This window comes from Procambarus clarkii, chromosome 32 (genome assembly GCF_040958095.1).
Source record: "Procambarus clarkii isolate CNS0578487 chromosome 32, FALCON_Pclarkii_2.0, whole genome shotgun sequence".
Classification (NCBI taxonomy): Eukaryota; Metazoa; Arthropoda; class Malacostraca; order Decapoda; family Cambaridae; genus Procambarus; species Procambarus clarkii.
In genome coordinates this window covers 2,576,454-2,592,920 of record NC_091181.1, presented here as the reverse complement: position 1 = coordinate 2,592,920, position 16,467 = coordinate 2,576,454, and the positions used below count along the sequence as shown (strand labels likewise).

The 16,467-nt window shown below is 46.9% G+C and overlaps 2 protein-coding genes across 4 annotated transcripts in view; both read right to left on the bottom strand.

Moving 5' to 3' along the window:
• The window catches only part of LOC123759252 (leucine-rich repeat-containing G-protein coupled receptor 4-like), a 105,682-nt gene that overhangs the window by 37,869 nt on the left and 51,346 nt on the right, over positions 1-16,467 (bottom strand). The gene's annotated exons all lie outside the window — the stretch shown is intronic.
• On the bottom strand, positions 1,733-9,817 carry LOC138370567 (uncharacterized). Of its 2 annotated transcripts, none has more exons than XR_011230141.1 (2): positions 3,729-9,817; positions 1,733-3,338 (listed from the first exon to the last, which is right to left on the bottom strand). XR_011230141.1 is itself a non-coding variant. In XM_069334954.1 (2 exons), exon 2 carries the CDS (start codon positions 7,409-7,411, stop codon positions 4,469-4,471), a length of 2,943 nt encoding a protein of 980 aa, XP_069191055.1. In that variant the 5' UTR covers positions 7,412-8,715; positions 9,106-9,817; the 3' UTR covers positions 1,733-4,468. The 2 variants fall into 2 exon arrangements, 1 of the variants encoding a protein (XP_069191055.1); XM_069334954.1 differs by having other exon boundaries at positions 1,733-8,715; positions 9,106-9,817.

The following is a 16,467-nucleotide window of genomic DNA, read 5'->3' as shown; positions in this document are numbered from 1 at the left end:
AGTGCAAGGTATGATGAACCAAGTCATATTGAAATGCAAGGAGGCTGAAGATAGATTTATTCCAACAATAAAGGAAAAAAGCAGGAGGGAATATAATAACCCATGGTTTAATAGACAGTGTCAGGAAGCAAAGGTGAGAAGCAGGAGGGAGTGGAGGAAGTACAGAAGACAAAGGACAGAGGACAACAGGATTAGATGTAACAGAGCTAGGAATGATTACATTAACATAAGACGAGTGTCGGAAAGAAATTATGAGAACGATATTGCAGTCAAAGCGAAAAAGCAACCAAAATTACTACATAGCCATATAAGAAGGAAGATGTCGGTAAATGACCAAGTGACAAGACTGAGGAAAACAGAAGGGGCATATACAGAAAGCGACAAGGAAATCTGCGAGGTACTGAATGCAAAATTCCATGGAGTGTTCACAACCGAGCCTGAGCAGCTCCCATTGTTAGAAGAGATTACCCAAGATGAAAGACTATCGGATATAGAGGTGACAGCAGAGGATGTAATGAAACAGTTGACAACACTGGATGCAAATAAAGCTGTTGGACCAGACAAAGTATCACCGTGGATACTCAAAGAGGCAGCGCAGGCTCTCAGCGTGCCTCTGGCAATGATCTTTAATGAGTCACTTATGTCGGGAGAATTGCCCAGTTGCTGGAAGGAGGCAAATGTCGTACCGATTTTCAAAAAGGGTGATAGGGAGGAGGCACTTAACTACAGACCCGTATCACTGACAAGCATCCCCTGCAAAATACTTGAAAGAATAATTAGGCTAAGACTTGTTGAGCACCTGGAGAGCATTGGGTTTGTAAACAAGCACCAACATGGGTTCTGGACAGGGAAATCATGCCTAACAAACCTTTTAGAATTCTATGATAAAGTAACAAGGATAAGGCAGGACAGAGAAGGCTGGGCAGACTGCATATTTCTTGACTGCCAAAAGGCCTTTGATACGGTACCGCACATGAGACTGCTATACAAACTTGAGAGGCAGGCAGGAGCAAGCGGAAAGGCCCTAGTATGGGTGAAGAACTACCTAACAGGAAGGAGCCAGAGGGTAATGGTAAGGGGCGAAAAGTCGGACTGGCGAACAGTAACAAGTGGAGTACCTCAAGGATCGGTGCTGGGACCAATCGTCTTTCTAATTTACGTAAATGATATGTTTACAGGAGTGGAATCATACATGTCAATGTTTGCAGATGACGCAAAATTAATGAGAAGAGTTGTGACAGACGAGGATTGTAGGATCCTCCAAGAGGACTTAAACAGGCTGCAGAGATGGTCAGGGAAATGGCTACTGGAGTTTAACACCAGTAAATGTAAAGTTATGGAAATGGGATCAGGTGACAGGAGACCAAAGGGACAGTACACAATGAAGGGGAACAGCCTACCTGTAACGATTCGAGAAAGAGACCTGGGAGTGGATGTGACACCTAATCTAACTCCTGAGGCACATATAAATAGGATAACGACAGCAGCGTACTCTACACTGGCGAAAATTAGAACTTCATTCAGAAACCTAAATGAGGAAGCTTTTAGGGCGCTTTACACTGCCTACGTGAGACCCGTCTTAGAGTATGCCGCGCCATCATGGAGCCCCCACCTGAAGAAACACATAAAGAAACTGGAGAAGGTTCAGAGGTTTGCGACGAGGCTTGTCCCAGAGCTACGAGGGATGGGATATGAAGAGCGGCTGAAGGAACTGAACCTTACGACACTAGAGAAAAGAAGGGAGAGAGGAGATATGATAGGGACATATAAAATACTCAGGGGAATTGACAAAGTGGAAATAGATGAAATGTTCACACGTAATAATAACAGAACGAGGGGACATGGGTGGAAACTGGAAACTCAGATGAGTCACAGAGATGTTAGGAAGTTTTCTTTTAGCGTGAGAGTAGTAGAAAAATGGAATGCACTTGGGGAACAGGTTGTGGAAGCAAATACTATTCATACTTTTAAAACTAGGTATGATAGGGAAATGGGACAGGAGTCATTGCTGTAAACAACCGATAGCTAGAAAGGCGGGATCCAAGAGTCAATGCTCGATCCTGCAAGCACATATAGGTGAGTACATATAGGTGAGTACACACACACACACACACACACACAAATTTTGATTTTGAGGAGATGGATATTCAGGGCTGTGAAGGTTTCAGTGACTACTATTATAGACTGTGGGTTGGTTGGTGTTGTCGTCGTTGATCCTTCTCTACGGACAACCCAACCCACAACTCGGTAGAGTGCTTATACTAGGAGATCACCCTTGGCGCTTCTGGCTCTTGGAGAGGGGCTCAACGTCACACGTTTAGGGGATGCGGCTCCAACACTTAGCCTCGTTGTCACGTGCACACACCCACTTGAGCCGCTGTGACTCCCCACTCTCTCCTTATGAGATATGATCTCAATCCCCTATGACTTACTAGTATTACCTCTTACCCTGTCCACAGCAGTGGTTCTTGGTTCTTTCTCTCTCCTTCTTTACTACCTCCTGGGAAGCCTCACTAGGACAAGGGCAAACACCAGCAAATTGTGACACATTTACTGGACAAAGCACATACACGATACATACACACATATAATAATAATGAATCCTATACTCGATAATCACAATCAGGTTGCACTCCAACACCATCAGAACTCTATTATCAGCTTATCCAGTGGTATCCTATCTCCTGGTTCACCACCTGATACTATTAACCTCCTCAAGTTGACCAAGCCTACATACACTGTTGCACTATCAGCAAGATAATGTATATATAGAAAATCAGCATTTGAATGCAATAACATATACCAGTATAAATGTTCATTGATACACAACCATGATTAATCGATCACTGTCAGTCCTCGAGCACATACATCTGTAGGTAATCAAGCCTACGACTGCAACTCTAAACTTCAGTATAAAACACTCCTTGACATAAGAATGCAAACAGTCACTCACCTCTCACTGCGTCTTGCACGCTACTGACAACCAAACACTATCAACTCCCTACTAGTAATCCACCAGAACTTCCCCTTCCACCTCTGGAAGTTCACTACCCTAATATCTTTAGGTTCTGCCGGGCTTCACTACCAGGATCCTCTGCAGCTCCTCCAGGCTGCTATCATGAAGTTTCCTTGAGCAACTACGGTGCTTCACCCTTCTGCTAGGTTCCTCCACAGCTCTCTTGGCTGCTACACCACCTCTACAGAAGCACGTGACACTCCTCTTCACTGCTGCTTCTCCTCACAGCTCGAGGTCCTCTGCTCCACTACCTTGGAGTCTCATCAGCTACATCATCTGCTGGCTTCGAAGTTCTCAGCAACTTCTTCCCCAAAAGACAAACCTGCAACCCATCGACACTCCAATAAAATGTTCCCCTTTAACACATAAACAAAAAATATTCACACAATATGTTTGCCTCAAACCTCTATCTGTTCTCTACATACAGTGAGAGTGGACTCCCCCGTTTTGGGCGGGTCCATACTCCACCTCGCCTGGCGGCGGTCCTCACTCGCTGGGAGGGTCTTCCTCCGTCAAGAGCCCGGCTCCCTCAGTCTTCCGCCAGCGCTCAGAGGGGGCGGACGTCGCTCCGTGTTCCTCCCTCTCCACTCTCTTATTTCAGGCTTTCTGCCTTATTAAAACATGTCTAACTTATAAATAAACATCGCTACTGTCGCTGGGCACACGACCAAACTACAAGCAATCACTATGAACTGGCGTATATCGTGCTTACCACAGATTAATTGGTCGAGGGCGCTTTCCCTCTGACGGCGTCTGGTCAGGGCGCTCCCACGGCCCACAATAATGCTTCTGGCCGGCTTGATACTCTCTTCTTCGACCAGGACTTGAGACCACAACGTTCCCAGCTCAGTTCCACAGCTGGCACGTCTGCACACTTCTCTTCTCTTAGAGATATATCACTAGGGGTTCCCTTCTGACGGGAGCTCAACGGAGCGCGGCTCCCCCCTGCGATGTCTGGCACTCAAGTGAGGTCAAGGTCCTCCAGAAGCGAGCCTCACGCCTCCAGCAAAATGTCCACATCTCCTAGCCCGTCATTTATCTATTTTCTTCTGCATTGCCCATAATCTCAAACTGTTACACATATCCAACCAACTATTTTACATATGCGTTATCACCTCAATACTTGCTAGACCTTCTAGTTAGGTCAGGCTTGCTGAATAACTCTCAAGGAGGGAGACTCGTTTCTCCTGTAGGCTGAGATCATAACACTCCCCTCCCCTTATTTTTGAGAGTTATTCCAGTGGCAAAGCTCGGGATAATACATCCGCCACTACACTGTCTCGTTCTTCAACCAATATACTCTCTTAGGAGTCTACAATTAATTCGTTGCACCTTGCAACATCTGGCTCACCTCTCTCCAGAAACATGATCTTCTCATAAACGATTTGACCTCTGACACCTCTTAGCTAGGCTGTCCTCCGTGGACGCCTGCACTCTATCGGTCCACTCTACTTATTGTCTCCACCCTCCGTTTCCTCGTCTTCTCTTCACGTCCAGAGTCAGACATCTGCTGTCTGTACCTCCTCTGTCGTCTTCACACTTCCATCTACTGCCATTATACTTTCGTCTCCTGTCATCATACTTCATTCCCTGGTCTTCACCGACGATCCTCCCTTTCGTCTCCTCATTTATCCAAGACATCGTCCTGTTTGACTTCCATCGAGTCCTCGGCTTTCTTCTATTCATCCATGCTTGTATCATCATCCTCTTCCCACACTTTTCACCTCTATACAACTCCATTTCTTCTCCTTCAACACTTCTTCTTTCCCTAAAAGTTTCTTCGGGAACTGTATTACATCCAACAGCACTCGACCGTACACGTCGCCTTGCCTCTCCCAGAGTGCTCGTAAGCATCTCTCCACACATACTGTCTCTTCTCCTTTCATTTTCTCGGCTATTACTCTTCTTCACTATCTTTTCTTCACGTTTCCTGTGGAACATGTCAACTCTTGACATCTCAAACAACTTAACTCCACTATCTATATGCCTCTGTGCTCGTGGACCACTTGACGCTCTACTCTCGTCCTCTGTATGTCCACATCTTTCCTCATTCCTACTCAGCACATTTGCATTCACCTTCCGACCCTTAATTTCAGCAGTCTGGGCTCTACTCAGGTCCGCTCTCTTCACATGATTCTTCTTCGGCTGGGTCATCCTCACTTTCGACCTCACCGAGACTCCATTTGCCTGGGCTGGACCTTCATCAAACAGCCACGCTATGTCTATATCGATCTCTTCCACCGGCTGAATCGACACTGTCTCACCTTCTCCAGTGTCTTCCTCGTCGGCCACCTCTGCCTTCGTCACTACCGAGACAGGGTTTTCAATGGCTTGGCGGTCTCCTGACTCATCTCCTCGGATGTCAGTCAGGTTCACACTCTCAGGTGTCCCACCCGTGCCGTGGCCTTCTGGGCTCTCCTCTGGCACAGTCTCCGCTATGACTCTTGGCAACACCTTTGTCCCACACAAGTCATTTCCCAGGATCACTTGGACTCCTGGAATAGGTATGTCGGGGCATACTCCCAACATCACCTCCGCCGACACATATTCCGACCTTAGCTGGACAGTACAAACGGGCATGTCACTCTCCGACAATAACCCATATACTTTCATCTTCCCACTGCCAGCTAACCGTCGACCATTCCCAATCAGGCTTCTCGTAATCAAGCTCTGATTAGCTCCGGTATCTCTTAAGATACCAACTTCTACCTCAGGTTGGCCTCCTACACTGATCCAACCTTTGCTCATGAACGGCCTATACCTCTCGTTCACTAAGTTTGATCTCTGTGGTTTGTCTCGGAACACATTAGTATATTTACTTTGGGGGTCACACATGGCCAGGGTCACAACTCTCTTGCCCTGCCGACAATCTCGCATCACGTGACCCAATCCGTTACAATTGTAACATCTCATCTGGGAAAAGTCTCTTCTATATGTACCAGAGTAGCTCTGACTCTGCCCACTCGTATTGGAGTTCCTCGGGCCAGACGTACTACTCGTACTCTGTGGAGCTTTACTGGACTCTTGATTTCCAGGATAACGATTAGTTTCTCGTTTAGCTCCTCCATCTTCACTTTCAGACGAAGTGCGCGACCTACTCTTCTGAGTTTTAGGGTACTTACTTTTATCTGCCCATTTATCAAAATTTTTCTCACCCCAGACTCTTCTGGGTCTCTCATAATTTCTTCCTCCCCAGACTCCATTGGATCTGCCATTGCTGCGTCTCGCCTCGCTTCTCACTCTGTTCTCCCTTAAGCTCTTGTACGCTTCAGTAATCATATCCGCCCTATCTGCGGCATCTTTCACCTCCATTATCCCTGCTTCTTGGATCTTGAACTTTGTTTCGGGATGCATCATCTCCAAGAACTTTTCCATGACCATCAGTTGCTTCAGGTCAGCATAAGATCCAACTCCAGCAGCCTCAATCCACTTCTGGAATCGTCTTTCCAGATCCCTTGCTGTCTCAGCAAACGTACATGCTCCAACTTTGATCATCTCTCTGAAGCGCTTCCTATAAGCTTCTGGGGTTAACTGAAACGAGCGCAATATGCTGCTCTTTACTGTGGCGTAATCCTGGCACTCTTCCAGTGACAATTGGGTGTAAGCCTCCCTGGCTGCACCGGTCAATCTTAACTGGACCAGCTGGGCCCATTCCTCCTGTGGCCACTCCTTGATACTGGCTACTTTCTCAAAATGCTCGAAGAAGCTCTCTGCCTCTTCGGGAACAAACAAGGGAATGTCCTTCTCCCTAACCCTAACATCTGGTGGGTGTGATACCTGGGTGGTGCTCTCTGGCAACCCATGTTCAATCCTTTGCTCAGCCAAGGTTCTATTCGCTTCTATCTGCATTTGTTTTGTTCTCTCTTTTTCTTTTTCGACCTGGGCTTTTTCTTTTTCGACCTGGGCTTTTTCTTTTTCTTGTTCCAACTCCAGTTCTCTTACTCTGGTTTTCTCTTTTTCTACTTCCAGCCTGGTTTTCTCTTTTTCCTTCTCGGCTTCATTTTTCATCTGGAGTTCTAATTTCATCTTTTCCAGCTGGAACTGTCTCTCCTTGTCCTCACGCTGCATCTGGAGCTCTAACTGGAATCTCTCCAAGCTCCTATTCCGGCTACTCCTGCTACTGCGGCTACTCTTGCTGCTCCTACTCGATCCCTGGGATCTCACGTCATCCTGCCCATCATCCTCCTTTCTACTTTCAGCTCCTTCCTGGGCTCCTTGTTCTGCCGCTTCACTTCTGGCTCTCAACTGCCTCAGGATCTCATCCTTCATCCCAGCTACTTTAGATGCTTTCAACCTGATGCCACATTTTTCTGCTATTTGTTTCAATTGATCCCTCGTGCAACCTTCTAAATCCTCAGGCTTGCCTGACTCCACAAACGCTTGCACCTTATCCATCTTTGTCCTGTGAGTCTTCCCAAGAGAGAATATACACCTGCGTTCACACAGTTTATCTATTTCAGCAAGGGTGTACAAATCCACTCTTGGACAGGGTGTGGGTGTGTCAGTTCACTCTCCCGGACACAGGCCCCCAATTTTTTATATAGACTGTGGGTTGGTTGGTGTTGTCGTCGTTGATCCTTCTCTACGGACAACCCAACCCACAACTCGGTAGAGTGCTTATACTAGGAGATCACCCTTGGCGCTTCTGGCTCTTGGAGAGGGGCTCAACGTCACACGTTTAGGGGATGCGGCTCCAACACTTAGCCTCGTTGTCACGTGCACACACCCACTTGAGCCGCTGTGACTCCCCACTCTCTCCTTATGAGATATGATCTCAATCCCCTATGACTTACTAGTATTACCTCTGACCCTGTCCACAGCAGTGGTTCTTGGTTCTTTCTCTCTCCTTCTTTACTACCTCCTGGGAAGCCTCACTAGGACAAGGGCAAACACCAGCAAATTGTGACACATTTACTGGACAAAGCACATACACGATACATACACACATATAATAATAATGAATCCTATACTCGATAATCACAATCAGGTTGCACTCCAACACCATCAGAACTCTATTATCAGCTTATCCAGTGGTATCCTATCTCCTGGTTCACCACCTGATACTATTAACCTCCTCAAGTTGACCAAGCCTACATACACTGTTGCACTATCAGCAAGATAATGTATATATAGAAAATCAGCATTTGAATGCAATAACATATACCAGTATAAATGTTCATTGATACACAACCATGATTAATCGATCACTGTCAGTCCTCGAGCACATACATCTGTAGGTAATCAAGCCTACGACTGCAACTCTAAACTTCAGTATAAAACACTCCTTGACATAAGAATGCAAACAGTCACTCACCTCTCACTGCGTCTTGCACGCTACTGACAACCAAACACTATCAACTCCCTACTAGTAATCCACCAGAACTTCCCCTTCCACCTCTGGAAGTTCACTACCCTAATATCTTTAGGTTCTGCCGGGCTTCACTACCAGGATCCTCTGCAGCTCCTCCAGGCTGCTATCATGAAGTTTCCTTGAGCAACTACGGTGCTTCACCCTTCTGCTAGGTTCCTCCACAGCTCTCTTGGCTGCTACACCACCTCTACAGAAGCACGTGACACTCCTCTTCACTGCTGCTTCTCCTCACAGCTCGAGGTCCTCTGCTCCACTACCTTGGAGTCTCATCAGCTACATCATCTGCTGGCTTCGAAGTTCTCAGCAACTTCTTCCCCAAAAGACAAACCTGCAACCCATCGACACTCCAATAAAATGTTCCCCTTTAACACATAAACAAAAAATATTCACACAATATGTTTGCCTCAAACCTCTATCTGTTCTCTACATACAGTGAGAGTGGACTCCCCCGTTTTGGGCGGGTCCATACTCCACCTCGCCTGGCGGCGGTCCTCACTCGCTGGGAGGGTCTTCCTCCGTCAAGAGCCCGGCTCCCTCAGTCTTCCGCCAGCGCTCAGAGGGGGCGGACGTCGCTCCGTGTTCCTCCCTCTCCACTCTCTTATTTCAGGCTTTCTGCCTTATTAAAACATGTCTAACTTATAAATAAACATCGCTACTGTCGCTGGGCACACGACCAAACTACAAGCAATCACTATGAACTGGCGTATATCGTGCTTACCACAGATTAATTGGTCGAGGGCGCTTTCCCTCTGACGGCGTCTGGTCAGGGCGCTCCCACGGCCCACAATAATGCTTCTGGCCGGCTTGATACTCTCTTCTTCGACCAGGACTTGAGACCACAACGTTCCCAGCTCAGTTCCACAGCTGGCACGTCTGCACACTTCTCTTCTCTTAGAGATATATCACTAGGGGTTCCCTTCTGACGGGAGCTCAACGGAGCGCGGCTCCCCCCCTGCGATGTCTGGCACTCAAGTGAGGTCAAGGTCCTCCAGAAGCGAGCCTCACGCCTCCAGCAAAATGTCCACATCTCCTAGCCCGTCATTTATCTATTTTCTTCTGCATTGCCCATAATCTCAAACTGTTACACATATCCAACCAACTATTTTACATATGCGTTATCACCTCAATACTTGCTAGACCTTCTAGTTAGGTCAGGCTTGCTGAATAACTCTCAAGGAGGGAGACTCGTTTCTCCTGTAGGCTGAGATCATAACACTACATAGCAGGTACTGTAACAAATGGAGGGAAAAAAATTATAGTCGCAGTCATATATAATCCACCACCAAATGACAGAAGACCTAGACAGGAATATGATAGAAACAACATGGCCACCATTAACATAATAGAAAGAGCAGCTTCTGTTGCTAGCAGGAATGGATCTGGACTACTAATTATGGGAGACTTCAACCATGGAAAGATAGATTGGAAGAACAGAGACCCGCACGGAGGACCAGAAACATGGAGAGCTAAGCTGCTGGACGTGGCAACAAGAAACTTTCTAAGCCAGCACACCAAAGAACCAACAAGAATGAGAGGAGAAGATGAACCAGCAATGCTTGATTTGATATTTACCCTAAATGAATGGGATATAAGGGAAGTTAAGATGGAAGCGCCCTTGGGAATGAGTGACCACAGTGTATTGAACTTTGAGTACCTGGTAGAGCTAGGACTTATCTCCCCCAAAAAAGAACTAGGAATCAAAAGGCTGGCATACCGAAAGGGGAATTATGAAAAGATGAGAAGTTTCCTAAGTGAAATACCTTGGGACACATACCTCAGAGACAAGTCTGTACAGGGTATGATGGACTATGTTACCCAAAAGTGTTAGGAGGCAGTAAACAGGTTCATCCCGGCCCAAAGGGAAAAATCCGAGAAGCAACAGAAGAATCCATGGTATAATAGGGCATGTATGGAAGCGAAGAAACTGAACAAAAAGGCGTGGAGGAACTTCCGGAATAACAGAACACCAGAAAGCAGAGAGAGATACCAGAGAACCAGGAATGAGTACGTCAGGGTGAGAAGAGAAGCAGAGAAAAATTTTGAAAATGATATAGCAAACAAAGCCAAGACCGAACCAATGCTACTCCACAGTCACATCAGAAGGAAAACAACAGTGAAAGAACAGGTATTGAAACTTAGAACAGGCGAGGACAGGTATACAGAGAATAACAGAGAGGTGTGTGAGGAACTCAACAAGAGGTTCCAGGAGGTCTTCACAACAGAACAAGGTGAGGTCACTGTGCTAGGAGAAAGGGAAGTAAACCAGGCGGCCTTGGAGGAGTTCGAAATTACGAGAGAGGAGGTCAAGAGACACCTGCTGGATCTGGATGTTAGAAAGGCTGTTGGTCCAGACGGGATCTCACCATGGGTACTGAAAGAGTGTGCAGAGGCACTTTGCTTGCCACTCTCCATAGTGTATAGTAAGTCACTAGAGACGGGAGACCTACCAGAAATATGGAAGACGGCGAATGTGGTCCCAATATACAAAAAGGGCGACAGACAAGAGGCACTGAACTACAGGCCAGTGTCCTTGACTTGTATACCATGCAAGGTGATGGAGAAGATCGTGAGAAAAAACATGGTAACACATCTGGAGAGAAGGGACTTCGTGACAAATCGCCAACATGGATTCAGGGAGGGTAAATCTTGCCTTACAGGCTTGATAGAATTCTACGATCAGGTGACACAGATTAAGCAAGAAAGAGAGGGCTGGGCGGACTGCATTTTCTTGGATTGTCGGAAAGCCTTTGACACAGTACCGCATAAGAGGCTGGTACATAAGCTGGAGAGACAGGCAGGTGTAGCTGGTAAGGTGCTCCAGTGGATAAGGGAGTATCTAAGCAATAGGAAGCAGAGAGTTACGGTGAGGGGTGAGACCTCCGATTTGCGTGAAGTCACCAGTGGAGTCCCACAGGGCTCTGTACTCGGTCCTATCTTGTTTCTGATATATGTAAATGATCTCCCGGAGGGTATCGATTCATTTCTCTCAATGTTTGCGGACGATGCTAAAATTATGAGAAGGATTAAAACAGAAGAGGACTGTTTGAGGCTTCAAGAAGACCTAGACAAGCTGAAGGAATGGTCGAACAAATGGTTGTTAGAGTTTAACCCAACCAAATGTAATGTAATGAAGATAGGTGTAGGGAGCAGGAGGCCAGATACAAGGTATCATCTGGGAGAGGAAATTCTTCAGGAGTCAGAGAAGGAAAAAGACTTGGGGGTTGATATCACGCCAGACCTGTCTCCTGCAGCACATATCAAGCGGATAACATCAGCGGCATATGCCAGGCTGGCCAACATACGAACGGCATTCAGAAATTTGTGTAAAGAATCATTCAGAACTTTGTATACCACATATGTCAGGCCAATCCTGGAGTATGCGGCACCAGCATGGAGTCCATATCTAGTCAAGGATAAGACTAAACTGGAAAAGGTTCAAAGATTTGCCACCAGACTAGTACCCGAGCTGAGAGGTATGAGCTACGAGGAGAGACTACGGGAATTAAACCTCACTTCGCTGGAAGACAGAAGAGTTAGGGGGGACATGATCACCACATTCAAGATTCTTAAGGGAATTGATAGGGTAGATAAAGACAGGCTATTTAACACAAGGGGCACACGCACTAGGGGACACAGGTGGAAACTGAGTGCCCAAATGAGCCACAGAGATATTAGAAAAAACTTTTTAGTGTCAGAGTGGTTGATAAATGGAATGCATTAGGAGGTGATGTGGTGGAGGCTGACTCCATACACAGTTTCAAGTGTAGATATGATAGAGCCCAATAGGCTCAGGAACCTGTACACCTGTTGATTGACGGTTGAGAGGCGGGACCAAAGAGCCAGAGCTCAACCCCCGCAAACACAAATAGGTGAGTACAACTAGGTGAGTACAACTAGGTGAGTACAACTAGGTGAGTACAACTAGGTGAGTACACACACTTAAAGGCAAATTTGGAACCATTATTCATCGGAGTGAAATCTCCAGAGCTAATATATTTAATAATAATATTCTTCAAATCGTTTGGACCAACAATCCCAAACTAACCTCATCATAGGTTTAACAAAATACAAAAATACATTTTATATTTTGTATTAATAATATTATTGGTTTACATTCTTGTTTAAAAAAAAATACAAAAGGAAAACACTTAATTTTAGATGATAAACTTTGTAATCGCAGTTCTGGATCATTGCTAGGAGATCTAGAGCAGTCCCTCAACTATTTTGAATCTGATAATTTCCTTCACAACAACAAAAACAATAACAACAGTAATTATGTAACACTGTAGCTAGATGGTGAGCTATATTCCACAGGTTATTATCATACATCTGGCAACTCAGTGAGATTGGTCTATGAACTGAGATACTCTCTGTTACGGACCCGGATCCAGCGTCCGAGCACGGAGCAGTGACGACCGCGCCATCTGTGGGTCAGCTCCCGAAACCCCCACCAAATGGACGACGACACCTGGTGAGGACAAGGTGTACTGGCCACAAGGGCCAATTTCCAGTCCTGTTCAGCACACAACACAGCCGCCGCTGACCTCTGGTGAGGTGGTGCTCAGACACCAGCGCCATCTATGGAGTGGATAGGTGGGCGTTTGTGTCTGAGCCTGTAAGTGAGGTGCTTTTGTGTGTCCCAGTTATTGATGACGTGTCTGCTTACAGAGTCGACCTGGGACTGCTGTGATGGAAGTTGAGTCAGTCTACCCAAGGCAGCTGTCTCCATACCTTGTGCTTAGCTGCAGCAGCTGTGAGTCGGCCCCCGGATGAACACTGTGGTGTTACCCTGCCAGTGAAGTGACAGTTGAAAGGATCGTCGTTCCCGGGACCGACTGCTGGAGACGATTATCCACTGGGGTATTGAGGACAGGAGAGTGATTTGTGGTATCACACGAGGCTCCTGACTAGGGCGCTACCCTAGTATCGCTTGTGGAGTGGCCTGACCAGCGTTGCTGATCCGGAACCTGCCAGCAGACCTGCTGGACTTGTGGTTGACGGCCTCCACGGCGGTGCCCCCAGTGGACCTGTGTCTTGGCTGGCCTGTGTTTGGGGTAGACTGAGCTTGGTCGAAAGATTCGTCGAGGAGACCACGAAAGCTCCGAGGATTTGGCACCGAGAGTTTGGATCCAGAGTCTTCAGGAGAAGACAATTGTGTACATAATTCCCTTGTGTAGTGTTAATACCCCTCCCCCTGTGTAATCTTATATTATTTATTTGGTGATGGTAACAATTATAATCTTAAGTTCTTAACTATATTTCCCTTCCCCTTTAAGTTACTTGCGTCACGGATCTCATTCCTTGAAAGCCACTACTGGCTTGGGGCCGGATACAACTTCCTCTAATAAGTACGAACCTAGTTGCGACCCGAGAGGGTCGTAACATAATTGGCATCCCCAGTGGGATCCGTCCCCTTGTCAAGTATGTTTGACAGGGGTGGTGAAGTGGCGTAATCCCTGTATATAATTCCCCCTGTGTGTGACGATTGGGACGTTATACGTCCTGTGCGGTGCTCAGAGTGACTAAGTGCGATATTGTGCAGTGCGGTGTTCGCTGTGATTAAGCGATTAAGTGCAATATTGTGTAGTGCGGTGCTCGGCGTGATTCAGTGCAATATTGTAGAGCGAAGTGTTCGCTGTGATTCAGTGCAATATTGTGTAGTGCGGTGCCCGAAGTAATTACGTGCAATATTGGCAAGTGCAGTGTTTGGTGCGATAAAGTGCAATATTGGCGTAGAACAGTGCTCGGTGCGTTAAGTGCTAACGTGAAAGCGGTGTGTTAAGTGCTAAGTGTTCCATCTGTGACAATGGCAGAAAAAGCTACCATCGATGATCTGGACGATGTGCAGGCTTTTCTGAACAGAGAGGACTGTCTTGCCAGATTAAAGTATCTGAGCAAGCCGGAACTAGTGCTAGTTAGTGCCTACTTAGAGATAAAGATACGTGCCAGTGATTCCCGTGTGGAGATCTTATCCAAGGTTCACCGGCATTTGAAGGCCGAAGAAAAACAAGAAAGTGAGGCACTAGGTACCAAGGAAAGTGAAGAAGTTGCTTCCACTGAAAAGGAAGATAAAGGCAGTGACATTGACAGTGATGCAGGTGAGCTAAATATTAGCTTTCTTACAGTCAAAATGCGTGCCTTAGAGATAAATCGCGAGATAGAGTGGAAGAAGTTAGAATTAGAACGAGAATTAAAAGATAAAGAAATGGAGATGAAAGAAAAGGAATTGGCGATGAGGCGTTTAGAATTAGAAGAAAGGAAAGCAGAAAGAGAAAGAGAAGAGAAACGAGAAAGAGAAGAACGAGAAAGAGAAGAACGAGAAAGAGAAGAGAAACGAGAAAGAGAAGAACGAGAAAGAGAAGAGAAACGAGAAAGAGAAAGAGAAGAACGAGAAAGAGAAGAGAAACGAGAGAGAGAAGAACGAGAAAGAGAAAAAAAAACGAGAAAGAGAAGAGAAACGAGAGAGAGAAAAACGAGAAAGAGAAAGAGAAGAGAAACGAGAGCGAGAAGAACGAGACAGGCAAGAACGACGAGACAGAGAGGAAAGACAGAGACAACATGAACTAGAAGTATTGTGATTAGGCGGTGGTCGGAGGCCAACAACGGACACCAGCGGTTTCGATCCGGTAAGAAACATCAAAATGGTCCCCAAATTCAATGAGAGGGAAGTTTCGAAGTTCTTTGCAGCCTTCGAGAAAGTCGCTGCCTCTTTGGAGTGGCCAAGGGAGAATTGGGCCATCATGATACAGTCAGTCTTGACTGGGAAGGCCCATATCGCTTACTCCACGTTATCCCTTGACGACTCCGGCGATTATGACAAGGTAAAGAAGGTTGTGCTCATGGCGTACCAATTGGTACCTGAGGCATACAGACAGAAGTTCCGAAACCTGAAAAAGACCTCAGAGCACACGTTCACCGAATTCGCCACAATCAAGGAGCGACTTTTTCAGGAATGGTGTGCCTCTCGGAAGGTGGAGACCAAAGAAGACCTCGAGCAGCTTATACTGCTAGAGGACTTCAAGGATTGTTTGTCTGGAGACCTGAAGACGTACTTAGAGGAACAGCAGGTAGAGACCTTGAGTGCAGCAGCCACAATGGCTGAGGAATACATCCTGACGCATAGGCCTTCTGCTAAGTACGTCCCAAGGCATTACCAACGCCGTTTTGACAGACCTCATGACGAAGAAGAAGAGACTCCCGTCCCACGAAGCGCTAAGAAGACGCCCCCAAGTAGCCCTCGAAGGACTAGTCCTAGCAGTCCTAAACACCGTAGTCCGAGGAGGAATGTGGTGTGCTGGACTTGTGGGCAGAAAGGGCATGTAGCTGCTATGTGCCGAGGCAGACGAGGTGGCGGCGCACGAAGGGAGGTGATGTTGATGAGCTGTGGAACATCACCAGCAGGAAACCAGTCTACGACTACGCAGGAAGAACCCAGATTGTTCTCCCCTCACACTTCAGGCAGGTATGTATCGAGTGATCATACTGGCAGATCAGTTGTAGTGCTCAGAGATAGTGGAGCAGCCCAGTCCCTGATCGTGAGAAGCTCGTTACCCGAGGGAGTAAGTGTGGACGGGAGACAACAGGTTGTCCTGGTTGGGTTTCCTACGACGCAGTACATCGCCCCCTTAGTGCCAGTACATCTCGACTCGCCTTACTTCAGTGGCACATGTGTGTTGGCAGTAGCCGATACCCTCCCTGTGGCTGGGATTGACGTGGTACTAGCCAACGACTTGGTGACAGGTTGGAGCACCAATCATCCCAAGATTGCGGACGAGTCGGCCGAAACAGCAAGGTCAGAGGTGATAGCAGGCAGTGGTAATGTCCAGGTAAAGACAGACCCGGATTTAAGTAAGTTTAATTTGTCCTCTCACCCGCAGATCGACAGTATTCTAGCGGAGAATCCTGAATTTTCTCTCGACAAGGAACATGAGGTTACGATGGCGGGAGTACCTGAGCAAGAAGAGAGGCCTTGTGTGCAAGCACCCACGGATACCGAAGAGTCTGGAGTGAAGGCACCTGTGTACTTGCAGCCTGGCAAAGTACAAAGTATGCTGAATCGGCCAGAGATTCCCCAGACGTC

Coding starts and splice junctions, on each gene's coding strand:
- LOC138370567 (XM_069334954.1), bottom strand. CDS start 7,411: ATGGATAAGGTGCAAGCGTTTGTGGAGTCAGGCAAGCCTGAGGATTTA.